This window comes from Peromyscus eremicus, chromosome 8a, assembly GCF_949786415.1.
Source record: "Peromyscus eremicus chromosome 8a, PerEre_H2_v1, whole genome shotgun sequence".
In the NCBI taxonomy this organism is placed as follows: domain Eukaryota; kingdom Metazoa; phylum Chordata; class Mammalia; order Rodentia; family Cricetidae; genus Peromyscus; species Peromyscus eremicus.
In genome coordinates this window covers 6,577,827-6,604,049 of record NC_081423.1, presented here as the reverse complement: position 1 = coordinate 6,604,049, position 26,223 = coordinate 6,577,827, and the positions used below count along the sequence as shown (strand labels likewise).

At 47.9% G+C, this 26,223-nt stretch overlaps 2 protein-coding genes across 2 annotated transcripts; one reads left to right on the top strand and one right to left on the bottom strand.

The window, feature by feature from the left end:
• Nucleotides 1-1,802: 1,802 nt before the first annotated feature.
• Tmem186 (transmembrane protein 186) lies at nucleotides 1,803-4,112 on the bottom strand. The gene is made up of 2 exons (XM_059270038.1): nucleotides 3,848-4,112; nucleotides 1,803-2,683 (listed from the first exon to the last, which is right to left on the bottom strand). The coding sequence occupies exons 1-2, from the start codon at nucleotides 3,848-3,850 to the stop codon at nucleotides 2,045-2,047; spliced, it is 642 nt and encodes a 213-aa protein (XP_059126021.1). The 5' UTR covers nucleotides 3,851-4,112; the 3' UTR covers nucleotides 1,803-2,044.
• Nucleotides 3,983-26,223, top strand: Pmm2 (phosphomannomutase 2). The gene is made up of 8 exons (XM_059270037.1): nucleotides 3,983-4,185; nucleotides 8,817-8,928; nucleotides 11,572-11,648; nucleotides 12,386-12,477; nucleotides 15,523-15,622; nucleotides 15,756-15,831; nucleotides 18,646-18,761; nucleotides 25,871-26,223. The coding sequence occupies exons 1-8, from the start codon at nucleotides 4,012-4,014 to the stop codon at nucleotides 25,970-25,972; spliced, it is 849 nt and encodes a 282-aa protein (XP_059126020.1). The 5' UTR covers nucleotides 3,983-4,011; the 3' UTR covers nucleotides 25,973-26,223.

Below are 26,223 nucleotides of genomic sequence, written 5' to 3'. Positions count from 1 at the left end.
CAGTCGAGCATTAATTTTGCATGTTTATTTGTTTTGAGACAGGGTTTCTCTGTGCAACAGTCCTGGCTGTCCTGGAGCTGGTTCTGTAGATCAGGGGGGCCTCAAGCCTGCCACTGTCTCTCCAGTGGAAGCATTAGATTAGACAGCAGTGATGGCTATACAATACTGAGGAGATGCTTCATGCCCCCGAACAATAAAATGGTTACAATTTGATATGCACATTTTTAAGTTTTTTTTTTATTTTAGATTACAATGTAATTACATCCTTTTCCCCTTCCCTTTCCTCCCTCCCATACGTACATGTTTCTAAATACAGCCTGTTCAGTCTGTGCTTGTATGTGTATGTTTTCAGGGCCGGCCATTTCTTATTGGATAATTAATTAGTGTGCTCTTCCCTGAAGAAGACTTCCTCCTGCTTTCAGAATGCTTAAGTTGCCTGTAGTTCTTTGTGAAAGGTTGAGGCTTCGAGGTGTGTGTGTCGTCCCCCCCCCCATTGTTGTTATCTTTGTTCACGCTCTGCTTACTTTACAGCAATGAAGAATGGCTAGAGGAACAGCAAGACGGGTCAGTGGGTAGAGGTGTTTGCTGCCAAGCTTCACACCCAACTTTAATTCCCAAGACCTGAATGGTATGAGGAAAAGGACTCCAAAAGTTGTCTTCCAACCTCTACACACGCACAGTGGTACACACACAAATAAATACATGTAATTTTAAAAGAAAAATTCTTCAAGAAAAGAAACTTCTGTCTGGGCAGTGTGTCACACACTCAAATCCCTGCTCTCAGGAGGCAGAGGCAGGCGGATCTCTGTGAGTTGAAGCCAACCTGGTCTACAAAGCAAGTTTCAGGATGGCCAGGGCTACACAGAGAAACTCTGTCTCAAGAGGAAAAAAAGAAAAGAAAGAAGGAAGGAAGAGAGAAAGAGAGAGAGAGAGAGAGAGAGAGAGAGAGAGAGAGAGAGAGAGAGAGAGAAAGGGAATTACTAAAAAGCTACAAAACAAAGCATTTTGAATGGTCAAATTACAGAGATCACGGCTGCTTTCCTTTTATGCAGGTACAATTCACCGAGTAAGCATGTGTTTGTTATTATGAAAAGCAGCATATACAGTCTCCTTCCGCTGATAAATTGTTGCTCGGACAGAGTTCTTCTATCCTGATGACAGTGCAAAGCTCCCCAGTGTGAGCGGCCCTGGACCTCCTGGTGGTCAACACATTCTCAGCTGGTGCTGTCCCTACCCCAGCTGGTGTAGTGACTTCCTGATGGGAAAAAGACAAGCCCACCCTGGGCTTCAGCCCTGGCCATTTAACTTTGGTGAACACAGTGGTGCAGCCTGGAAGCCTTCCTCCAAGTTTTAAGCTCTGAGCTGCTGACTTACACAGCACACGGCATTTACTGGGTTTGCCCAGTCTACGCTGTTGAGAGTAGAACTTAGGACCTTATACATGCTAGGCAAGAGCTCTAACTAAGCCCAGCCTCAGCCATTATTGGTTATTTTCATATTCATCCCTGTGAGAGAGGACGGCTCTTCCATTTCAGAGTGTAATTCAAGGCTCAGTAACTCAATACCCTGCCCCAGGTTGAGGAGCTGAGGTCCAGCAGAACCCAGGTCTCCAGACTCCAGTCTGTGTTCCTCTGCCCACCCTCCTGTCTTCTGCTTTCACAGCAATGGGCTGCCTCGGTGATCTTGACATAGCATTCCTCCAAGAAGTGCCTCTTCATAGAAACTTCTAGCCACTCTCTGTTGGAGTGTCCTATTCAGTACAATGTTCCACTAAGGGCTTTTCCCTGAAGTTGGCTAATATCTTCTTTTTTTTTTGTCCCAAGAAAACCTTGAACTTTTTCTCCAGTGCTGAAAGAAGAGGCACACACAACCATGCCTGGTTATATGCAGTTCTAGGGACTGAACCCAGGGTTTCACTTCCTGCACGCCAGACAAGCAGTCTACCAGCTGGGCTTCAGCCCCAGTCCCTGGTTATTAATGTTCTTGGCCTTCCTGTCTAAACTCCAAGTGCTCCCAAGGCTACAGGAGGCCGAGTTGCTGTTCTTTACTTAAGTGTGCTCAGCGATCCAAACACTTGTGAAAAACGTTCTCTGTCCAGGATTCGGCCATAGCGCAGGGTAAGGTAGAAGGTCTGCTTGCCACTGTATTGCTGGATGCGTATCAACACATCCCGGACCTGGTCCTTGGATTCTGACAGGGGTATTATGTCTGACACAGCACAGTAAGTGTCCTGTCGCCACCCCCAGAAGGTCAGGTGGGCCACTCGAAGCATAGTACCTGACTCATTCACATACAGGATGCCCACCAGCCTCCGTAAGAAGTAGCTCATCCAACACAGCATGGCCAGAGCAAAGCTGCAGATCCCACTCACAAGGCAGAGTGAATTGAGGGTCATGAGGCCCTGTGAGTACGAGTAGAAGCCTGGGGGCAGGGCGGCCACAGTCACAGCTGTCTGTGCCAACTTCAGGCGAGATAGAAAGCCAAGTGCTCTGATGGTATAGAATCGATAGATTGTGTGGAATTTCTCAGTCTCTGTGCCTGGTGGCTTCTCCTGTGAAGTGGGAGACCTCCTCCCCAGCCACCTTTTGGGATCTCCCTGCCCAGTGCAGCACCACAGTCGGTGAAGAGGCCTCCCCCATGCAGCTGGCCCCTGAAACTTTGGCACTGCATGAAGGAGGGCAGCCTGGAAAAGAAAGAGGTTTCTTTCAGAACTCAACCATGATAATCACACAATGAACGAGGCAAAGCATCACCTAGGAAGGTTCCAACCAACCCTGGAAAGCCACCAGGACTGGCAGAGGAAGTGATAAAGCCAGATGCTTTATTTTTTTGTGAAATTCTACTCTGGATAAGTACCATACTCCTGTTTTACAAACAAACAAACAAACAAACAAAAACCCTAATCCCAGCCAGTGAGATATCCCATCAAGTAAAAAGGTGCTTGCCACCAAACCAGGTGACTTGAATTTGATCCCTGGAGCCAACATGGTAGAAGAAGAAAAATTACTCGTGCAAAGATGTCCTTGACCCCTGCATGCCATGGCACAAGCATATGCACACGAACTGAACACACAGTTGTTTGGTTTTTTCGTTGTTTTTTTTTTAAACTAAGCCCAAAAAAAAAAAAAAAAAAAAAAAAAAAAGCAAGGAAAGTCAACAGAACGAACAGGGCAGAGTCTGACTCTCAGGCCAGTCCTTTACCCTAGGCAGGTCCAAATAAACCCAGGAAAGGTTTAGTTACAGACCTTCAACAGAGATCTACTGACGAGCCAACAGTGGACTCGAACTTCGGCCCACAAGTCTGTGGGACACTTCCTCAAGAAGTAAACCAATCGGTGTCATAGTGGGAAAACCAAGCATCAAAACTGTGGGGTACTTATCACAGTACCTTTGCAGTTCTCCGACTGCCTTATACGTTAGGAGAACTGGCTGGGAAAGGGGACAGAGCAGAAACGTGAGACACGGAAGCCCTCAGCACACTGCACAATGGTTCTCTGGAGTGAGCAGCAATGTTTGAGCTTTAGAGTCAGAGGAAGGCCATGATCCTGGCTCTTTCAGACACTAGCTGTGCATCCTTCTTCACCTTTCCAAGGGAAGCCTCAGAATATGCTGAGTGAGACATGTTAGGCCCTGAAACGGACGCGCGCTCTGGGAGCAGCAGCGACTGACCGCCCACGTGACCCAAGGGGAACGGAGGAGGCTGGGAAATAACAGATCATTACACCCGGGCCTTCCGCCGGTGGACCTCCCGAGTCGGCCGCCCAGGCACCCTTCCTGCCAGTCCTAGGCCCGATCGGGGTCCCCTAAACGCGTACCCCCTTTCGCCGCCCACTACTGCCCTTCCTACCATGATCCCGTCTCCTCCAATGAGAAGTAAACCGACTTCGTTCCGGAAACTTGAAGAGCGTATGAGCAAACTCAGAAAAAAAAAAAAAAAAAAAGAAAGAAAGGAAAGAAAAGAAAGTGAGTTTCTGTGTTACATCTTAGGGGACTGTGGTTCAAACCCTGTGAATGTTGTGCGAGCCATTGGGGAATCCTCCCCTTCCCGTCGTGCCTCGGGCTCCGGGCTCCGAGCGGACCCGGAAGTTCCGGGTGGAGTTCCGGGTGCCAACGAGTCTTCTGACTGCAGACATGGCCGCGCTCTGCCTCTTCGACGTGGATGGGACCCTGACTGCCCCGCGGCAGGTAGGCGGCGCCCGGGAGGCTCGCGGCGGTGGAGCGGAGCGGTGCAGCGCCAGACCGTGGTGACAACCACTCGGGGACCAGGAGACGAGGTTCCTGAGCGGGGTGCGCAGGACGAGGGGGCCAAAAAAAAAAAACCCCTTTCCAGCAGGAAACGCGTTCAAAACCGGAAAGTTTGGGTCCGGATTTCTTTGGGGGCCTTGGGGACTAGTGACCTGGATTGTAACTCCAGCTTAGCCCCCCCCGCCCCCCGCTGTGTCACCTTTGTGTATCAAAGGCAGGTTTTCAGCTGTCTGACCTTGAGCAACTCACTTTCTCGGAGCCCCCGAAGCCACTTTAAACGGGTATATTGCCTGTTGCATGGGGTGCTGGTGAGAATAACAGAAATTCGTGACAGTGCCGTGCCCAGATCAAGCCTCAAAGGTGAGCCGCTTCCACCAGCCTGCAGTGATGGGGTCCCCAGGCCGTCTGCTGAGAGCATGCAGGGCCCAATAGAACTTCCTTCCCCTCAAAAACCTTGTTGTTATGGTCAAAGATAAGTCTGTGGAGTCAGTCTGGTGATGGCAGCCTCTCTGCCTCCTTTGCACAGATTGGTGATTGAGCAGGAGTAATTCAAACTTGAGACTGGGCTCAAATAGCTTGAATGTCGCTATCTCTACCCCACCCATTTTGCATTTCGTGGGGGTGTGTTCCAGAAGCCTGTTAAGTGTAATCTTAGATACATCTTTAAAACCACCCCACCACCACCACCCCGTGGCGCACGCCTTTAATCCCAGCACTCAGGAGGCGGAGGCAGGTGGATCTCTGTGAGTTCGAGGCCAGCCTGGTCTACAGAGCGAGTTCCAGGACAGGCTCCAAAGCTACACAGAGAAACCCTGTCTCGAAAAATCAATAATAATAATTTTTTTTAATTTGGCAGTTACATGTGTACAGTGTATCTCAATCATATTCACCCCCAACTTCTCTGTGTTCCATATGGAGGACACCTGCCCACACATCCCTCTTCATTTCCATGTCTTTTTTTTTTATTTTAATAATTCATGATGTCCACTTAGTGCCACACACACACACAGAGAGAGAGATAGAGAGAGAGAGAGAGAGAGAGAGAGAGTCTCAGGCAACGTTCCAGCAGCACCATCCATGCTGGAAAGTTAACTGACTTGATCTTGTGCTGGTAATCACAGCTGCTGTGAATTCATGAGGGCAACAGCCATATATGTCCAGAAGACAAGCATTTCCCAACATTCCTCCTCATCCTCTGGCTCTTACATTCTTCCTGCCCTCGAGCTTTGGCAGGGTTGATAAGATGTCCCATTTAGGGCACTTACTCTTAGCATTCTGACCAGGTCTGCTTTAACCACTGCCCACTACAAAAGAAACTTCGTACCAAGGTTGAGAGCAGCATTAACCTATGGGTGTGGACATAAATATTCAGAGGCAGTTTGACAAGAAGTTCATTTAGCAAAGCAACAGTAGTAGAGATTCCCCCAGAGGGTCTATGAGCTCCTGAGCCATAGGCTTTTGACTAAGTTTATTGTACCAGGCATTAATTCTCTCCTGTGGAACAGGCCTCATGTCCAATCAGAAAGTGATTTGGTTACCCCCATAGCAATCATGCCACCATTGCACAAGTGAGCACATACTGCCTAGCAGGTCGGTGCTGTAGCATGCAGGATCCATGGCTGGGAAGTGCCGTTAATGACTTTTCTCCCCCCAGCGGTTTGAGTGGCACCTTCCGGCACTGTGAAAGCTCAGTATGTCAGTTCCAGCCTCTGGGGTCTTGCAACTAAGGTGTGCAATGTCTTCAGCGGTATGGGACTTACCATGTAGTTAGGGTGGCCAGCCAAGAGCAATGACAATAGCCTGTATTGTTTTGGGGTCTCAGGTCTCTCTGGTTAACAGTATCCCCCACCTGGCACTGAGATTTTTGTTTACTAACCCATGTCTTTTAGGGAAAGACATGTCCACACACATACACTTTACAAAGCAATAGGTTTTTGTAAAGTTTTTTAATATAGTCTTAGTTTTAGATAAACCACCACCCAACCTCTTCTACCTCATTCTACCTTTCTGAGCCACAGTTTGATCTGTGTAGTGATAACATTCTACCACAAGTTCTCCAGAGCCCTTTCGGACTCAGCTTCACTGCTCAATACACACTAATGAGTTAAGTCAATAGTAAGGTGGGCAGGTAGCACAGGAGTTAATCCCTGCAGGAAGATTTGAGGGTTCAGATCCAGCCTGGGCTATGTAGTGAGTTTGAGGCAAACCTGGAGAACTTGTCTCGAAACAACAAGAGCCAATAGTAGTCTAGAACTGGAAGCAGAATTCTATTTTGTAAAGGGCCACATATTAAGTGTTTTTGTCTTTGTAGAACATATCCTGTAGAACTACTCAACGTTAGTACAAAAGCAGCCATAGACCATATGCAAACTGAGTAGCTGTGTTCTAATAAATGTATTACAGAGGCCACTGAGATGGCTAATGGTTGGAGTCATTTAACCTAAGCCTTGGGACCTGAGTTCAATTCCTGGAACCCACATGGTAGAAGGAGAGAACCAACTCCCACATGGTAGAAGGAGAGAACCAATTCCCACAGCTGTCTTCTAACCTCTCCTCGTACATTGTGGCACATGTACATGTATTTACATACAGAATAAAAATGAAGTTATTATAGAAACAAACTGTTGTTGAGTTTGGCCCAGGAGCCGTAGTGGTCAGGAGTCTATATTCCTAATAAGCCTTTGTACAGTACTGAACTTGCAGTATTCCACCATTTTTCATCCTGGGTAGGAGAGTTAGTACTGCCATTTTCTCCCCCAAGACAGGGTTTCTCTGTGTAGCCCTGGCTGTCCTGGATCTCACTCTGTAGACCAGGCTGGCCTCGAACTCACAGAGATCCGCCTGGCTCTGCCTCCTGAGTGCTGGGATTAAAGGTGTGTGCCACCACTGCCCAGCTACTACCATTCAAACATAAGGAAACTGAAACCAGTGAAACCCTGACCGCCTCAGCTTCTTACAGCAGCTGTGGTTAAAGTCCCTGGGCCTCAGGGCACTGTTAGTTGTCCAGTTTGTTTTTTCCTTTCAGTGTCCTAGGGTGGAGGGCACTCCAGGTACTAGATATGCCACTGGGAAAGTGCCTCTGTTTCCTAGGTAAATGGGGAGAGATAAGCATGAAGTATAGAATAGCAAAGAAGCCAGGTGATCCAGAATGTATTCTCTTGTAGACATTTGGAACAATATGCTTGCAGTGATCATAAGCAATCGTAACAATAAAACTGTAATTTGAAAGAGAATTTTCCTATGTGCTGGGTACTGTGGTTAAAATATTTTAGTAGCAGATCTGTTTATCATCAGCCTTTCCTGCCTTCATCCATGTGTATTCTTAGACATCACTAATCATAGTGCAGTCTGGAAGAGGAAGAGCAGGTTGACTGTTATTGCAGTTGTTGTGACATAATGTGACCTGCATGGGTTCAATCTCATTAGCATGGACTCCAGAGGTCTGCGTGCACATTTCCCTGTGTGTGTAGAAGTTTGTCTGCCTGGGTGCTTTCTTCCAAATGTCATTCTATCGCTAAACAGTAGGACTTGAGAAAAGCTTTTAAAAGGGGGGTGGGGCATAGGTCTCCATGAATCATTTTCCAACTCTGGCATCCTGAAAAATCTCACACACACAGATCATTGACAAAAATGGTGAACAGAGAACCCATATCTCTGTAGAGAACCCATATCCCTATCACTTATGTTAAAAGCAGCTGACAGCCGGGCGGTGGTGGCGCACGCCTTTAATCCCAGCACTCGGGAGGCAGAGCCAGGCGGATCTCTGTGAGTTCGAGGCCAGCCTGGGCTACCAAGTGAGTCCCAGGAAAGGCGCAAAGCTACACAGAGAAACCCTGTCTCGAAAAACCAAAAAAAAAAAAAGCAGCTGACATTTAATCATAATAACTTTGTATTTCCTCTTGCTTAGTAACTTTCTAAGCCACGGTCATCATGCTACTTCACCCCTTTGTATTTTTTGTTTGTTTGTCTGTTAAAAGACAGTCTTAGGAAATCTAACTATGTAGCCAAAGCTGGCCTTGAATTCCTGATCCTCTTGCCTCCATTTCCCAAGTGTTGGTATTACAGGCTTGTGACACTATACCCACTACTGACATATTAAATCATATCATGTAATATAAAACACCTTTAAAGAACAAAAGATTGGGCTGGAGGGATGGTGCCATGGTTAAGAGCACTGGCTGCTCTTCCAGAGAACCCAGCATCCACATAGCACTCACAAGCACCTGTAACTCCACTTCCAGGTGATCTCTGCCCTCCTCAGGCACTGCAGGCATGTGGTGCACAGATAAATATTCGAACAAAACAGACAAAGAATAAGCTAGATCTATGTATTAGCATAAAAAGGGCACCACGACATAAAATAGAAAAAGCAAGTCATTGCACAGGACAGAGAGCAACCAACCCCATAACCAGACATATGTGAATAGACAAGTGTGAACAGATATAACTAAATATTAAGTTTTTCCTAGTAACAGCACTGGGCTTGTGTAAAAATAGGAGCTAAATTAGTTTGCAGTTTTCATCTGATTATTGTCACTTAAAATCATCCTATTTTCCTTCCTGACATGTAGAAAATTACGAAAGAAATGGATGGCTTCCTGCAAACATTGAGGCAGAAGACCAAAATTGGAGTGGTAGGTGGGTCGGATTTTGAGAAAGTGCAAGAGCAACTGGGAAATGATGGTAAGTGCTAATTACACTGTAGTGCAAGATGAAGTTCTCACGAGGATGCCGAGACCGCCGCCCAGTGTCCCCTGCACTCCCAAGCCACCATCACTCATGTGGCACACTTTCTGCCCTCTCTGGGGAGACATTGTCTCTGCCCTTGTTTGGCCTCTGCTCCAGTCCTAGAAGAGTGAATTCTGTGACCTTTGACAGAACCCTTTACTCACGTGTACAGATAGACTCACCTTGAAGGTCGTGCATGTCTGTGTCTTCACTTCTGGAACCTTTTCTCCCTTTAGTGTTCCCATGTCCCTCACTGCTCTCTCACTGCAGCCCGGGCCCCACCTCCTGCCTGTGCTGTCCACTCAAATTTGTACATGCCTCTGGTCTCAGTGCCTTGTCCCTGGACCCCTGAAGGCATGTGTTCCAGGGTTCCCCAATCGTAGTGTCCCTAGACTACCGCATCACCAGGGTCTCCAGCCCAGGACTAGGAAGCTAGAGAGCATTTGTGATAGGGTCTCACTTTGTAGCCCAGGCTGGGCTCCAACTCATCTTGTCCTCCTGAGTGCTGGAGTAACAGACATCAACCACCACACCTAGCTGGAGAGTCTTCTGGCTTCTTTCCTGGAGATGGAACAGCAGGTCTCTAAGACCTGGGCATACATTTTAGCAAGCATCCCACCCAAATTCTGGTGCCCAACCCTGCTGAGGGAGTACACTCTGATGTAAACTCAAGTCTTTGTTGCTGTACAGACTGTGTTATTAACCTGTTTCCCGGGGCTTCTGAGATAGCTGGCCTGCGAGAAACAGTAAGCAGAGAGATTGGTGAACGGGTAGTTCTTCACTGTTGGTTGTAGTGTGGAATGCTGTCCTGTGAGCCAGGCACTTGGGAGGCTGAGACAGGGGAGTCATGAGTTTAAGGTCAGGTGGGGCTGGAGAGATGGCTTAGCAGTTAAGAGCACTTGCTGCTTTTATGGAGGACTCAGGTTCAGCTCCCAGGACCCACATGGCAGGTCACAGCTGTCTGTAACTCCAGTCCCATGAGGTGCACATACATGCATGCAGGTACTCATACATACCAAATAATTGTTTGTTTGTTTATTGAGACAGTTTTTTTTAATGTAGTCCTGGCTGTCCTGGAACTTACTCTGTAGATCAGGCTGGCCTCGAACTCAGAGATTCACCTGCCTCTGCCTCCCGATTGCTGGGATTACAGGCATGTGTCACCATCACCCGGCTTTCTTTCTTTTTTTTTAAACCAACGTGAGTTTAAAATAGACAAAACCCACACTGTTGTCCCAGAGGTATGTTAGTACTAAGGACATTTGGGCAGGATAGTTCATTGTAGGATACCTAGTACCATCTCTGGCCACTAGATGTCAGTAGAGTGCATGCGCACAGGCACCCACATGCAGTTTGACAACCTGAGCTGTCTCCAGACATTGCCCAGTGTGTCCTGGGGATCACGGTCGGTCCCATGACTGGGGACTCAGCATGTCTTATCTGAAAGTGCAAGTCTGTGGGTCAGATCAGATACTGGGAAGAGTCATCTCTGCAGTCTGTAGGACATATTCCACTTCATCTTCCTCAGAGCTGCTCTCTTTAGAAATGCTATCAGCAACATAACGAGGCATATTCAGCCCAGAAAATCCTGTCACAGGGTGATCACCATTCCTGCTTCCAGAGTGTACTTAACAACGTGCTCTGAGAGGTTTGTATCACTGTGGCTGAGCTGGGTGTTTGAGAGAAGATGTATGTAACAAGAGTCAAAACACTCATACTAGAAGGCACTTAAGAGCTCACCTTGCATCAGCATGCGTGGTGGACATAATTGTAGTCTTAGTACTCAGGAGACTTGCTGTGAGCTTGAGGTCATGCTGGACTATATAATGAGTTCAAGGCCAGCCTGGGCTACATGAGGTCCTGTCTAAAAAACAAATAGGTGGGCATAATAACACATGCCTTTAGTCCCAGCACTTGGGAAGCAGAGGCAGTCAGATCTTTTGTGGGTTATATGCTACTCTTCAAGTCTAAATGAGTATAAGAATCATCTTTTAAAAAGAGCTTTTTTTTTTTTTTTTTTTGAGACAAGGTTTCTCTGTGTAGCTTTGTGCCTTTCCTGGAACTCACTTTGTAGCCCAAAAAAATTATTTTGGGGTGGAGATTATTCAGTGGGTGAAGGCACTTGTCAACCCAAGTCCAGTACTGAACACACATAGAAGTGAGAAGCAACCCCACAAATTGTCTTCTGACCTACACACACACACACACACACACCATGGCATATACATGCCTAAATGCACACGTACACACAAAATAATAAATGTTTTAAAAAGTTCAGCCTGGCAGACCTGATCTGGCAAGCCTGAGAGCAGATTGTGGCCATCCTCTTTGTCCCTTGTTCCCTGCTGGCTCACGACAGGGATGGGCCAGCATCTTACTTTGCACACTGGCAGGCTGGAGGCAGGGTCCGTCTGCAGCTCTTCTGTCATCCCTTAGACCTAGAGTCAGAGCTGCTGCCAGAGTCCCCAGCCTCTTGATGAGAAGGGCTGGCACAGCCTGCAGGTGCTGAGCGGGGTCCTTGGGGTGGGTGTGGAGGAAGACAGAGAAAGGCCAGTTTCTATTCAATACATCCTCAGTTTTATCTTGTTTTGGTTGTAGTGATTGAGAAGTATGATTATGTGTTTCCAGAGAATGGCTTGGTAGCATACAAAGATGGGAAGCTTTTGTGTAAACAGGTAAGTTCTCAAGTATACAACTCATTCTGTATTACTACTAATATGTCATATGTAAGCCAGCACAGCTGGGGCAGGAAGGTCAAAAGTTCAGGGGCTGCCTGGGCTAGAAAGTGAGTTCAAGACCAACCTTGGCAACTTAATGAGACACTGTCTCAAAATTTATAAAAACAATAAAGAAAAGGGGGACATAGAACAACACATTACATGTGATAATGAGTGAATGCCTCCGGGCACATGCTGGGGAGCGCGGGGTGGGAGGGAGCGAATCTTCACACTGTATTCTTTGTTAAGTTTGAATTTTGCCCATGCAGCTGTTGCTTATTCCAGATAGTGACTACATCTTTATAATGGCCTTTTAAAGCTGCTTGAGTCCAATGTTTCTATTACAATAGCCAAAACTAGAGCAGGCCCTTCACCCAGGGGCCGTGCAAGAGAAGCTGTACTTAGCATTAAGAGCAATTGCGGTAAGCTCTCTAGCCCTTCCGGGAAGTGTGTGAAAGAGAATGGACTTGTCCCTGAGCAATGAAGCAGAAGATGCTTCTGCTGGGTGTCTGTGTTTGCCGGACGTTTTCCGCCAACAGAAGAGAGGAAGAGGTGAAAGGACAGCAGGATGTGTCACTGTCGCGGCTGGCCAGCCTGTGGCCTCTTCAGTGTTGTTGGAGGACCTGGGTTTGCCATGAAGCCACTTTAAAAGTACTTCCTATTATAGGAAATAACTCATGTTATTGTTTACCTAGAGTATTCAAGGTCATCTGGGAGAGGCAGTGATCCAGGACCTGATCAACTACTGTCTGAGCTACATTGCAAAAATTAAACTCCCTAAGAAAAGGTGGGTTCACTCTTAACAAAGGAGGCTCTTGTGAAATATGGAGCAGTGGGTTCTCCAGGTGGATTCATGATCGCAGCCAGAAGCCAGCACTTAATACAGCTACTTGGAAACAGTCTGTATAGCCAGCCACATGAAGAGGTTGTAAAAAAAAGATGGCTGCCCATGTGATGGAGTGCTGGACACTGAAACCTGTGGCTCAGGGCTGTCAGGAGAGAGAATCCTGTGAAATAGCACATAAAGAGCACAGAGCCTGTAATCCCAGGGCTAGAGAGGCTGAGGCAGGAAGATCACAAGTTCAGGGCCATCTTGGGAGTTATAGCTAGAGTTCTATTTCAGAAAAAAAAAAACAAAAAAAGAAAAACCACCATAAAAATCAAAAGGGAAGAGGCCAGGTATAGGGGCGCACGCCTTTAATCCCAGCACTCGGAGGGCAAAGGCAAGCAGGTCTCTGTGAATTGGAGGGCAGAGTGGTCTACAGAGTGAATTCCAGGACATCCAGAACTACACAGTGAGACTCTGTTTTGAACAAAACGGGGTAGGGGCAGGTGTGAGAGTCAACGATGTCGGCCAATTTGTAGGAAGCTGAGGCAGGAGAATTGCTGTGCATTTTAGGCTTCATAGTGAGTTCTTGGTCCACCTCGGCCACAGAGTGAGATCTTATCTCAAAAAAGGGTCTCGGGAGATTGCTATAGCTAAAATACCTGCCACACCAGCATGAGGCCAAAGTTCAGATCCCTAGTACCCACATAAACCGAGTATGGGCATGCCATCTGAAACTCTAACCGTGAGGGAGTGGAGACAAAGAGTCACTGGGGTCAGGCAGTGAGGTCTGGCTTCAAGGAAAGAGTGTTTCAGAAGATAAGCTGGAGCACAGTGGTGAAAACAGTGTCAAACACTAGCTGTACACTACGTGCACACATACATTACACACACATACACACAACACACACAGTTACACACACGTACAGGAGCACACATAATTTTAAAAAGTATCAGAAGCCCACAGTCTGAAAGTCTTAAGGAGGCCTTCAGGCTAGATGTCATATAAATCCAAATGTGTTTGGCCTGCACTGCTTAAAAACCCACATTGTAAGAATGAGAGGGTTCTAGGCTCAGTGAGGAAGAGTGCTTGCTCTGCAGACTTGGAGAGCTGAGTTCAGATCCCCAGACCTCACAGAAGAAGTTAGCTGTGGTCCCATGGACACCTGTCTGAACACTGGAGGACAGAGACAGGACCATTGGACTTGCTGACCTGCCATCTAGCCAGGCTCATGGAGAGATTGTCTCAAGGGACCAAAGTGATAGAGCAAGTACCCAATTCCCTGGACCCATGAGGTAGAAAGAAAGAAAGAAAGAAAGAAAGAAAGAAAGAAAGAAAGAAAGAAAGAAAGAAAGAAAGAAAGAAAGAAAGAAAGAAAGAAAGAAAGAAAGAAAGAAAGAAAGAAAGAAAGAATAGACTCAACTCCTACAAGTTGTCTCTGACCTACACACGGCCTATCCGACTTGCCTCTCACAAAATAAATTTAAAATTTTTTTTTTTTTTTTTTTTTTTTGGTTTTTCGAGACAGGGTTTCTCTGTGTAGCTTTGTGCCTCTCCTAGAACTCACTTGGTAGCCCAGGCTGGCCTCAAACTCACAGAGATCCTCCTGGCTCTGCCTCCCGAGTGCTGGGATTAAAGGCGTGCGCTACCACCGCCCGGCTAAAAAAAAAATTTTTTTTAGGCTAAGCATGGTGGCACTGGCCTTTAATCCCAGCACCTGGAAGACAGAGACAGGCATCTCTGTTAGTTCAAGGCCAGCCTGGTCTACAGAGTGAGTTCCAGAACAGCTAGGACTGTTACACAGAGAAACCCTGTCTCGAAAAACAAAACAAAAATCTAAATGTGTATTCTGAGTCTAAAACTAAAAACATGATTTAAATAAGTTTCTAGCCATCTTCCCTGGTCTGCTTCCTTTTCTGTGATCACATCAAGCCGGAATGAGCAGTCTGCCTCTGAATAAGATTTCCTGAGTCATTAGCATGGCTCCATAGTCTCAGAACCTGTCTGTATCATCTGCTAATGACATCAGTCTATTCAGGGGCTCACTAGCAAAGCAAATGCCTCAGAAACAGATGTGAGACTCCTGAAGGAGCAAGTGTTCTTATGCTGGGATCCTTTCCCAGCCCTTTATTACTGTGAGATGCTCCTAATCAGTTACAGTAGGAACAATGAACCACAAAGTAATTGTAGTAACATGCCCTGTTTAACCCAGTATATCCAAAACATCATTTTACCGAATAGTCAATATAAAATAGGACTAGTGAGACACAGTGCCTTAAGTCTGCAATCCCAAAACTTGGGAAGTGGAAGCAGGAGAATCAGAAGCTCCAGGTCATATATCATCAGCTACATGATGAGTTCAAGGACAGCCTGGGCTACATAAGACCCTGTCTCAAAAAGTGGGGTATGGGGTATTCCTCCCTTGGGGTCCTTCCTCCTCTTAGGAGTTCGTAGTTTTGTTTCCTTACTACATCTCATTTACTTTGGCTGGGAAGGTAGGTCAGCCAGTAAAATGCTTTCTGCTCAAGCCAGGGGTACCTGAGCTTGCTCCCTCGCACCCTCAAAAAAGCTGGGTCTGGTAATGCATGCTTACAAGCCCAGTGCTGAGGAGGCAGAAACAGGTGGATCCCTGGGGTTTGCTGATTAGGCATTGTTGGTGAATTGGGGAGCTCCAGACTCAGTGAGAGACCCTGTCTCAAAAAATAAGGTGGAGAGCAATCAGTGAAGACACCCGCTATGGACCTCTGGCTTCCACTTGTGCATTCACATTTACATGCACACATACATACACACATGAAAAAAATCTGTGAATCTTTTCCATGCTAAATCTCTATCCAGCTCAATCTGGATTAGCTACATTTTGAGTCTGTCATACTATGTGGCTCAAAGCTTCCATGGTACACACACAGCCCATGAGAAACCTGGGTCACATACTCCCGCTGTGTAGAATGTAGTGTTGCCTAAGTAAATAAGGTATTTTGTATTTGGGGGCTTTTCCTCCCCAGGGGAACTTTCATCGAATTCCGAAATGGCATGTTGAACGTGTCCCCTATTGGAAGAAGCTGCAGCCAAGAAGAACGAATTGAGTTCTACGAACTTGATAAAGTGAGTTCTCAGACATACTTGGGCAACAGCCAGGTTTGAGGAAAGAAGCCAAACCATGTAGCCTATGGCCAGTGTTTAAAGTGCTTCTACACTGTGATGCAATGGATAATTGGTACCTTTTTGTTTCTCTCAGAAAGAAAATATACGACAAAAATTTGTAGCAGACCTGAGGAAGGAATTTGCAGGGAAAGGCCTCACTTTCTCTATAGGTATGGTGCATACCCAGGCTTTGGTCCCTATGCGCCTAGAGCATGTGGTGGGCTGCTGAAATGCTTAGTGCTGTGGTGGGTAGGATGGTTGTTAGTGGGGAAACTGAGGTTCCCTTATAGGGTTCTCAGTCTCAACAATAAAAGCACTTAGAAACAGACTCAGAAGGAATCATGAGGATAATTTCTTCCTTCCAAGAATGGAAGGGGATGGTGAGCTGAGGAGCGGCAAAAGCATCTAGCCAGGCAGTGTGTGGTCTTTTTGTATTAGGTTTGTATTTGATTGAGCTCTGTTCACACAGTGATTCAGGGTTAGGAAGAGCTTTCAGTTTTCCTCTGAAAACTGGCTTCTTTTACTTGTTAATCTGTCTCTCTCTTTTAAGATTTTATTTATATGTTTGAGTGTTTTGCCTGCATGAATGTGTGAGCACCATGTGCATGTTGGATGTCCAAGTAGGGCAGAAGAGGATGTGGGCTGCCCTGGAACCGGAGCTCCAGACAGTGTGAACCACCATGTGGGTGATGGGACCCAAACCTCTACAAGAGTAGCCAATGCTTTTAACTCCCTAGCCCCAGCATGTTTTTGTTGTTGTTTTTTCAGACAGAGTTTCTCTGTGTAGTCCTTGCTGTCCTGAACTCGCTCTGTAGACCAGGCTGGCCTCGAACTCACAGAGATCCACTTGCCTCTGCCTCCTGAGTGCTGGGATTAAGGCATGAGCCACCAACACCCAGCAAGCAACATGTTAATCCTGATGTAGATTTTTTTACTTTCTTCTCTTCTACCATAGTTACACTCAAAGCCTGTAGACTGTAGACAAGCAGCCACAGCAGGATACCCCCAAGCCAGGAAGTGGTTTCCATGCTGTTGGCTCTGGATCTACCTCTGTACCCAGCAGTACTTTTCCTTTCACACAGAAGAGCTGTGTCCTGCTGTGTGAACAGTAAAAGCTTCACACCTTGGTATGGAAGAGAAGCCTTGCTGAACTCCAGGAGAGGTACTGTGAGCCTCTCAGATGAAGGAGACTAAGATGTCTTGAAATCTTGCTGTGTGTCACCATACGGAGCCACAGAAATGAGTAGGTGGCTTTTACAGAGTACGAATCAGGCTCAGAAAGCAAGAGAGTGGTTGAGCTCACAAAGCCTGTGCTGACTGCCACTGAGCCAGTGGTGTCTCTGGTACAGAGTTCTGCCTGAAGCCTGATCTCGGCCTCATCACTGGGTAGCACAGACCTATTAAGTTGTATTATTATATTTTCAGTTCATTGGGGTGGGGCACACAGGCCACAACACATGTGTGCTGCCCAGAGGACAGCTGTGAGGAGTCAGTTCTCTCCTTCTGCCTCGTGGGTCGTCAGACTTGACAGCAGTCACCTTTACCCTCTGAGCTGTCTCATATATCCTTCCTTGTTAAATGCTTCAGACATGTTCATTTCTCCTGGCAATATGATCAGTCTTGACTTAAAGCCCTCTAGCTTTGCTAGCTTTAGCATGTGAGCAGGTTGTAGGAAAATTGGCCTTGCAAAGAAACCCCGTGTCAGACCCAATCAGGAAGATTTTTAATAATTCCTGAATTGTTAAGTGAATGCCTTTCTAATAGCTTTGGAAATGTTTTGCAGTTTTTGTTTGTTTGGTTGGTTTTTTGCTACTATTAAAAGTGCCCCCATATTGGCTGGAGAGCTAGTTCAGCAGTTAAGAGCAGTGGCTGCTCTTCCAGAAGACGTGTTCAATTCTCAGCATCAATGTGACAGCTCACAATCATTTGTAACTCCAGTTCCAGGGTTTCTGACAAAGCTTCCTCGGGCACCAGGCATGCATGTGGTACCCAGACATACATGCAGGCAAAACACCCATACACATGAATGAATGAATGAATGAATGAATGAATGATTTTAGGGGGTACCTACCTGTAAGTTATCTTTCATGTAATAAACCTGTTGCTTGCAGGATGAGCTCATACAGCCTGCTTTTGGCATTTTCCGAGGTGGTTTGGCTTAGCTAGGGTTTTTTTTGAAAAGTTTTCACTCTGTAGTCCAGACTTGCCTGAAATTCACATGAAGCCCAGACTGACCTTGAACTCATCATAATCCTTCTGTCTCAGGTTCCTGAATGTTGAGATGACAGGTATGCACTTGCATGCCTGACTCAGGATATGTTACATTGCCAGACAGTTCCACAGGGATAGGGAAGCCCTTACTAGGCTTTTACCTAAGCCTGCTTCATTTATATTTGTCTCTTCCTTGAAGAAGCACTAAGAGAGATGATCGCTTAGACCCAGGTTTGATAATTCTGGGAAAGGGGCTAGAGAGATGGCTCAGTGGTTAAGAGTACTGGGTGCTCTTCCAACGGTCTTGGGTTCAATTCTCAGCACCCACATGGCAATTCACAACTGTCTGTAACTCCAGTTCTAGGGGCTCTGACACCCTCATGCAGACATACATGCAGGCAAAACTCTAAGGTACATTAAATAAATAAATCTTAGAATAATAGTAATAATAATAATTCTGAGAAGAACAGCAAAGAACCTGTGCATAGGCATTAAGTGGTGAACAGGGATATTAAAAAATAAATAAATACATACATACATACATACATACATACATACATACATACATACATACATAAATAAGCTGCATTATTTTCCAGAAGTTATTACCCTCCCTCCTCTCACCTGAGGCTGCGCTGGGGATGGTACTCAGCCCCAGGCCTGCTGGGCAAGCCCTGTAACCACTGAGCCACACACACACACACACACCCAGCCTGCCTTAGCCTCGTTTTAACCCATTCACCTTCTTGGTGTGTCCCCTCCCCATCCTGCAGGTGGCCAAATCAGCTTTGACGTCTTTCCTGATGGATGGGACAAGCGGTATTGCCTGAGACACCTAGAACATGATGGTTACAAGACCATCTATTTCTTTGGAGACAAGACTATGCCGGTAAGTAGGAAAGTCTCCTGTGCAGTTTGGGCTTGGCGAGGGGAAGCCAGAGCAGGCTCTCTTGCCATCTTACACTCTTGCCTGCTGGCCCTGCTAGCCTCCCTCCCCTTAAGAGCTTTGAGGCCCTGCCCCAGTGGAAGCAAAGACTGTAGATCACTTTCAGTCGGCCTCTTGAACTAAGTACTTCCCACTTCAAGTGCCTGTCAGATCATGTTGTCACACCCTCTGCATTTCAGCGCTAGCACTCCAGAGGCAGAGGCAGGCAGGTCTCTGTGAGACCAAGACCAGTCTGGTCCACAGTGAGTGAGTTCCAGGCCAGCCACAATGAGACGCGCGTAGAACAAACAGAAAAGGCAAACAAAGCCTTCACACTGTCGCTTTATTCTCCTGCTCTACGCCCACTACCATGTTCATTGTAAATTACATACGAGGTCACAAACATGAGAAGATGGGGAATTACCTGAGTCTGATACTCAGAGATGGCCAGAGATAACTGGAGTGAGGATCTGCCTAGTGTAGCTCGAGTTTTCCTGCCTGGCCCACAGTCAGGACAAGTCTCTATCACCTGCCAGACCCACAGCCGCTCAGACCCAACCAAGTAAACACAGAGACTTATATTGCTTACAAACTGTATGGCTGTGGCAGGCTTCTTGCTAACTGTTCTTATAGCTTAAATTAACCCATTTCCATTAATCTATACCTTGCCACATGGCTCGTGGCTTACCGGCATCTTCACATGCTGTTTGTCATCATGGTGGCTGGCAGTGTCTCTCCGACTCAGCCTTCCACTTCCCAGCTTTATTCTCCTCCTTGCCCCACCTATACTTCCTGCCTAGCCAACGGCCAATCAGTGTTTTATTGATTAATCAGCAACACATTTGCCATACATCCCACAGCAGCCTAGTGTGTCACATAGTGACACACACCAGTGCCAGAGAGGGACACAATGAAGCCATTTCCTCAGAGACACTTTGGCAGCATTGTGAGGCTCTCCCTGAACGGCTGCCTATTGCCACCATCCGAGGCCTAAGAGGAGCCTCCATACCAGCTACTCCATACATACTGCCTGGGCTGGGGTCTCTTATTGTGCCTGTCTGCTTCCCACCCTGCACTGCCCACATCACCTGTTGTAGGGATCCCGGTTCAGGCATGGTGGCCACTCTGAACCCAGTAGGGTATCACAAATGCCATAGCTACAGAGCTCTGGTTCCTTTGATGGCTGCTCTGTCCAGATCTGCCCTGTCAGAGGTCTACCTCCAGCGGGGTCCGTGATGACAGTGGATTATTTCACTTAGTGTGACAGCCTCCAGGTTCATCCTTACAAACAGTAAGAATTAATTCCCTGTGTTGCCAGGCAGTGGTGGCATATGCCTCTAGTCCCAGCACTCAGGAGGCAGAGGCAGGTGGATCTCTGTGAGTTCCAGGACAGCCAGCCAAGGCTATTACACAGGAAAACCCTGTCTCAAAAATAAAAAAAGAAGAAGAAGCATTTCCTTTGTTATGGCTGGATAACCCTGCACTGTATGGGTATGCTATTCACCTTATCCATCCATGGGCAGACTGAGTTCTCTCAGCCACTGCGGTATCACCTTTGATTGCAGGACCATGGCTCACTGTGTGGATGTTTGTCTGTGAGCCTGACATTGCAGACCTAGAGACAGGAAGCAGCCTTGTGAGCCTGACATTGCAGACCTAGAGACAGGAAGCAGCCTCTGGACACTGTCTTGGGCTGACTGGAAAGCTCGGGCACAGGAAGCCAAGTAAGTAGGCAGGCCTGGCCTAGACGAACACTGCCACTGCACAGCAAGGACATCCCAACAGGAAAGGGCAGCCTGTGCCACGGGAGGTGACGCACACTTTCAGTCCCCGCACTTGGGAGGCAGAAGCAGGTGGATCTGTTGCTCAAGGCAAACCTGCTCTACACAGTGCGTTCCGGGACAGCCCTGTCTCAGAAAACAAAACAAAAGCCAAAAAAGGCAGCCTCACAAACCATATGTCTGTCTATTCAAAATAAAAATATATCAGAGATTCCTGCAGCTCAGCAGCAAAGTAAGAACCTGATTTAAGGGGCTGATGAGACATGGCTCAGTGGTAAAGAACACTGGCTGCTCTTCCAGAGGACCCAGGTTCAATTCTCAGCACCCTCATGGTGGCTCGAAACAATATATAACTCTAGTTCCATGGGAATCTGATGCTGTGTTCTGTCTGGCCTCTGGATACCAAGCACTGGTTGGTACACAGACATACATGCAGGCCAAACACCAATACATAGAAAATAATTTTTTTTAAAACTGATGTAACATGTTTGAAGGCATATTGCACCAAGGAAAACACACAGTGGACTCCTGGCCTGTGGGGGTTGACATTTGTAATCGTAGACCATAAGATAACAAGTTCAGGCTACAGTGAGAGCCCCCTTCCTCCCTCCAACTAGACCGACTGTTGTTAATAGACACGCAGAAAAGGAGGTAGAAGTCAATGACCCTTTACAGGGGAAAGGGGAGCTTGCCTCCAAGATGTGATCCTTTAAAATTTTCTCCTCCAAGTCTCCAAGATCACAGTCCTTTGCCTCCAAAGAGAGCCCAGCTGCCTGCTGGTACACTTTTGAACTGGTTCACTTAATAGTCTGTTGATAACTAAATGCTGTTAATGAAGAAAGCAGAGGATCTAGTTTTCAGGTACCTGCGGGATGCAGCCTGAGCTGGACATTCAATGAACTTGCTCTCTGTACTTCCAACCCCCACACGTATTCCTCCCTCCTGTAGCCTGCAGAGGCCCCTCCTATTCAGTAGTGCAGCATTTCATCCTCCTGAAATCTGAGGGGGACCATCTGCCTTTAAAGTCAGTTCAGGGTGGTCAAGGGTGAAGGTGGTAAAACACCCAGACTGAAATGGTCCCACCACTTGCCACAGCAGTGAGACTCACAAGCCTGTCTCTCTGAGACCCTCTATGGGGATGAAGTTCCCCTTCTAAAGGAGCCCTATGAGATGAAACGGGCCTGGGAGGTCTCAGGGCCTGGCTAACCCAAGGAGCCTGGGATTACTTTTTTTTTTTATATGTATTGGTGTTTTGCCTGCATGTTGAATCTGTGTAGCACTGTGTGCCTGTTGCCTGTGGAGGTCAGAAGAGGGTGTCAGGTCCCCTGGAACTGGTTTCACAGGTGGCTGTGAGTTGCCACGCAGGTCCTGGGAGTCAAGCCTGGGTCCCGGGGAGAAGAGTCAGTGTTGGCTCCAGCCCCAGGGGTGCATCTTTTCTTGTTTTGTGAGAATGTTGCAGAAAGGTTTAGCTCTGACTGAGACTGAGAGGTCAAGGCCTGTAGAAAACCCTAGAGAGGGGTTACCTAGCCACTGGTGGACTTCCTAAACAATCAAGGTGTTCATTCAGAAATCACATCCTGCTGTCTTCAGCCATGTTTTGGGTGAGAGCTTGGATTTTGCCATCCTGGACTGAGTCATGCCTTCAAGGACCAGTGACAGCATACAATGTGTTCTCCCCACCCAGTTCTTTCGGGAGTTCTTTACTGAGGGGATCCCTGGATGATGCTATGCTCTCCATAGTCTGCTTCCTGAACTGATGGATTTTTAACCAGGTTAGAGGTTCTCAGACTAGCTTCAGGGGTTTCCTGGGTCCCTGTCTGTCTGCCTGCCTTCCTGAACACCAGAGTGTATGGTCTACTGGTCTTGAGTCTGGTTCTTCAGGGCTCCCTCACCACTGTCTGGGCTGTGGTTCTTTAGTTCAGGGAAGCACAGGCTTTGACCTCTGCTATGCAGTTGACTTCTTGGGGTCACAGAATCTGTGTCTCCTAGATACATAGTCATGCCAAGGCTGGCCCATAGTTGTCTCCTGCTCCACTGCCTAGAGGAGTAGAACAGTGGTCAAGTTTCAAGCCATCTACAGACCTGACCTCCACTCCAGGGCCTACAGCCCAGCCCATGTTGCACTCCACATTCTGGTTCTAGATTGGGAGAACTGGGACTCACCTTAGGTGTACATTCAGAACCTCAGGATTCTAGCCTGGCCCTGCCTGCAGCTGGCCTTTTGTTGTTTGATTGGTTGGTTGGTTGATTTTTTTGAGACAGGGTTTCTCTGTGTAGCCCTGGCTGTCCTGGAACTGGCTTTGGCTTTGTAAACCAAGCTGGCCTCGAATTCACCGAGATCCACCTCCCTCTGCCTCCTGAGTGCTGGGATTAAAGGCGTGTGACGCTGCTGCTGCTGCTGCTGCTGCTGCTGCTGCTGCTGCTGCTGCTGCTGCCGCCGCCGCCGCCGCCGCCGCCGCCGCCGCCGCCGCCGCCGCCGCCGCCGCCGCCGCCGCCGCCGCCGCCCCACACACACACACACACACACACACACACACACACACACACACACAGCCCCCGGCGGGCAGGTGTGGGTTTTTGTTGTTTTATTGTCAGATTCCCTGACCTCCAGGCAGTGCTGCTCCATTTGAGAGCAGTCCCTTTCACTTCTGTGCCTGCCTCACCTAAAAGCAGGTAATGAAGTTTTTTATCATGGAGTCAGTACAATGAGAATGTGGGCTGAAGTGTGCAGATAATCAGTCTGTGCTGTGGGTGTCTGTCCACGCAGCAGGTGCACACCAGCCATGCAGCAGCTCTGGATGCTTCTTGTGAAAAGGGGCTCACAGGCTGTGGCCAGTATTGGCATTGTCCCCACGTGGGAGGGTAACCAGTGCTCATCAATCCCAGCTTCCCTTTCCATCCTCAGACCTTGGGCGTTGTAAGGATTTAAATATTAACAGGCTGACTTGCAGATGCCTTGGGGATAGGATGGCCCATTCCCAGGCACAGCCTTCCTTCTCTTCTTTAGGAATAGTTTTTGTTCTGGGAGCTTGGAGTAGCTGAGCTTGTCCTAGCAGAATCAGGACATACGCATATCCAGCCTGTGCCCTCTCTAGTGCCCAGACCCACCTGGCTCTAGGGGGCAGCCTCTGCCACTAGCTCAGGCCTAGTTCGTTTCAGATGACCTCAGACCCACTGTTCCATGCTTTGTAGAGCCTGAGCTTTGTTTTTGAGACAGGGTCTCACTCTGTAGACCAGGCTGGCCTCAAATTCTTGAAGATCTGCCTGTCTCTGCCTCCCGGAGTGCAGTTTTGATTTTTCACACCTGACATAAAGTGTAGAGTGCCTCAAACAGCTCACAGGTGCCGCTCGCTGACCCAACAAAGCAGGAGCATGGAGCCCCGCTGTGTGAGTCAGTGGTGGATGTAGCAGTTGACATAGGACCAGTCTAAGCCTTTTGCTTCTGGAGTTTCTCTTCTAAGGTAGTAGCTTCTGTCAGGAGCCCCCACTGCACCCCTAGCCATTTGTAGCCAGTTTTATGGCAAAAGCCCAGGCTCTGTGACCACAACAAGTCCACCTCTAGGAAGCTGACGTGAGCTCAGGCTTAAAGGACAGATGGGGGAGAGGAGGAGGTCTGCAAAAGGAGGAAGGTGTGATCCAGCCTGCTTTAACTCTGCCAGGTGGGAACAAACTGGCCTTCAGGAGGAGTGCTCCAGGCATACCTCACTGTGGACTATTGCCCCGCCTCTGGGGGTGGTTCTGCCGGGAGAGTTTGCTGTTCCAAGGTGACTGGGTTTAGGACAGTGACCCTTCCTTCCTTCCTCCAGTTTTGAAAGGTGTGAGATGGGTTTGGTGACTGGCACTCAGATTCAGTTAGGGCTGAGACAGGATATGACGACTTCATCCTGCTTTTAGTCCCCTGTGGTTTGAAGTAGATGCTTTATAGCAAAAGCAGCTTCCAAGTGCCTGTGGTCCGTTCTCCAGAGAGAGCCTAGTCCCATGGTGTTTGAGACTTCTGGGATCCATGTACCAGCCCCTCCATCTCTGCCTGCTGCTGGGCTCCCTCAGACTGCCACCCTGTCTTCTTTCTTCCCGTCTACCCTCAGATAGTCACATCAGGCCATTTACATTTCATTAAAATCAGTGATGGTAGCCTGTGCCTGTAACCCAGCCAAAGGAGGCCAAAGCAAGGACGTTAAATTTGAGGCCAGCCTGGGCTATGCAGCCTAACTTCTTCAAAATGGGTGGTGGTGGTGGTGGTGGTGGTGGTGGTGGTGGTGGTGGTGGTGGTGATGATGATGATGTAGCTATGCAGCCTAACTTCCTCAAAATGGGTAATGGTGATGATGATGATGTAGATGATGTAACTATTCAGCCTAACTTCCTCAAAATGGGTAATGGTGATGATGATGATGATGTAGATGATGTAACTATTCAGCCTAACTTCCTCAAAATGGGTAGTGGTGATGATGATGATGTAGATGATGTAGCAGTGCAGCCTAACTTCCTCAAAATGGTGGTAATTAAACTGAAAGCTGGGGAGATGGCTCATGGTCACATATCTGCCACCCAAGTGAGAGACCTTTTCAGATCCCAGCACCTATAAGCAGCCAGGCACAGTGGTGAGCGCTTCTAATCCCTGCACTGGGGCTGCAGGACAAGCAGATCCGAGGCCTCCCTGGCCAGCTGGGCTAGCCAAATCAGTGAGGGCCAGGTTCAGGGAAAGACCCTGTCTCAGTGAGATGGAGAGTAAGTGAGAGAGACCCAGTCAACCGCTGCCCTCCAGATGCGTGCATACACATAGGAACATGCATGCATACATAAACCACACAATCAAATCAACTCAACTCGGTTCCCCTCTTACTGGCCACATGTCAAGTGCCCAGTCACCCATGTGACCAGTGGCTGTGGGTAGACTGACCAGCCATGTTCATTTCACGGGGTGTGAGCAACCCCACTCTCGGCTGCCTGCCCCACCAACACTCCTTGTGACTTTCCAGAGAAATTTGGGCACAAAGACAAATTAATGGCTGTGAGATTGTCATTTACTGTGCTTTTCCCCTAGAATAATAAGCCGTAGCCAGATCCTCACAAAGGCATCCTGATGCCTTTCATGAGCATAATTACCTTTTGAGCTCGATTTTGGTTCATGAGAAGGTTAAACTCCTTGCTCAGCGTGACTAAAATGTCATTCCTTTCTTGGAAACTAAGGGAAATAAACTGAAGAAACCTCCCTAACCCAGGAACATCAGGGTGGCAGCAGCCAGGGACCAGGACAAACCGCAGCATGCTGCTTCTGTTGTGTCTCTGCAGGGTGGCAATGACCATGAGATCTTCACAGACCCCAGAACTGTGGGCTACACGGTGACAGCACCCGAAGACACACGCAGGATCTGTGAGGAGCTCTTCCCTTAACAACAGAGGAATGGGGTCCTGGCCAACAAAACTGAAAGGTCACTCAGGGTCAGAGGTCACGTAGTGCCAGAGCTGGAGTCCCTCCTCTCGTGCATCTGCCCCTAGCCTCCAGCCAGGCTGTTCTCATAGGTCCAGTCACACAGGGACTAGAGGTCATCTTACTGGGCATGCCAGTAGGCCATGCCTCCACCTCCGCCCAGTATCACCAGCAGCCCCAAGGGAAAGGAAAGAACTTAAGTCAGAAATGGCTG

Coding starts and splice junctions, on each gene's coding strand:
- Pmm2 (XM_059270037.1), top strand. CDS start 4,012: ATGTTGTGCGAGCCATTGGGGAATCCTCCCCTTCCCGTCGTGCCTCGG. Junction 11,649..12,385: donor GGAAGCTTTTGTGTAAACAG/GTAAGTTCTCAA, acceptor TTGTTTACCTAG/AGTATTCAAGGTCATCTGGG. Junction 18,762..25,870: donor TTGGAGACAAGACTATGCCG/GTAAGTAGGAAA, acceptor GTGTCTCTGCAG/GGTGGCAATGACCATGAGAT.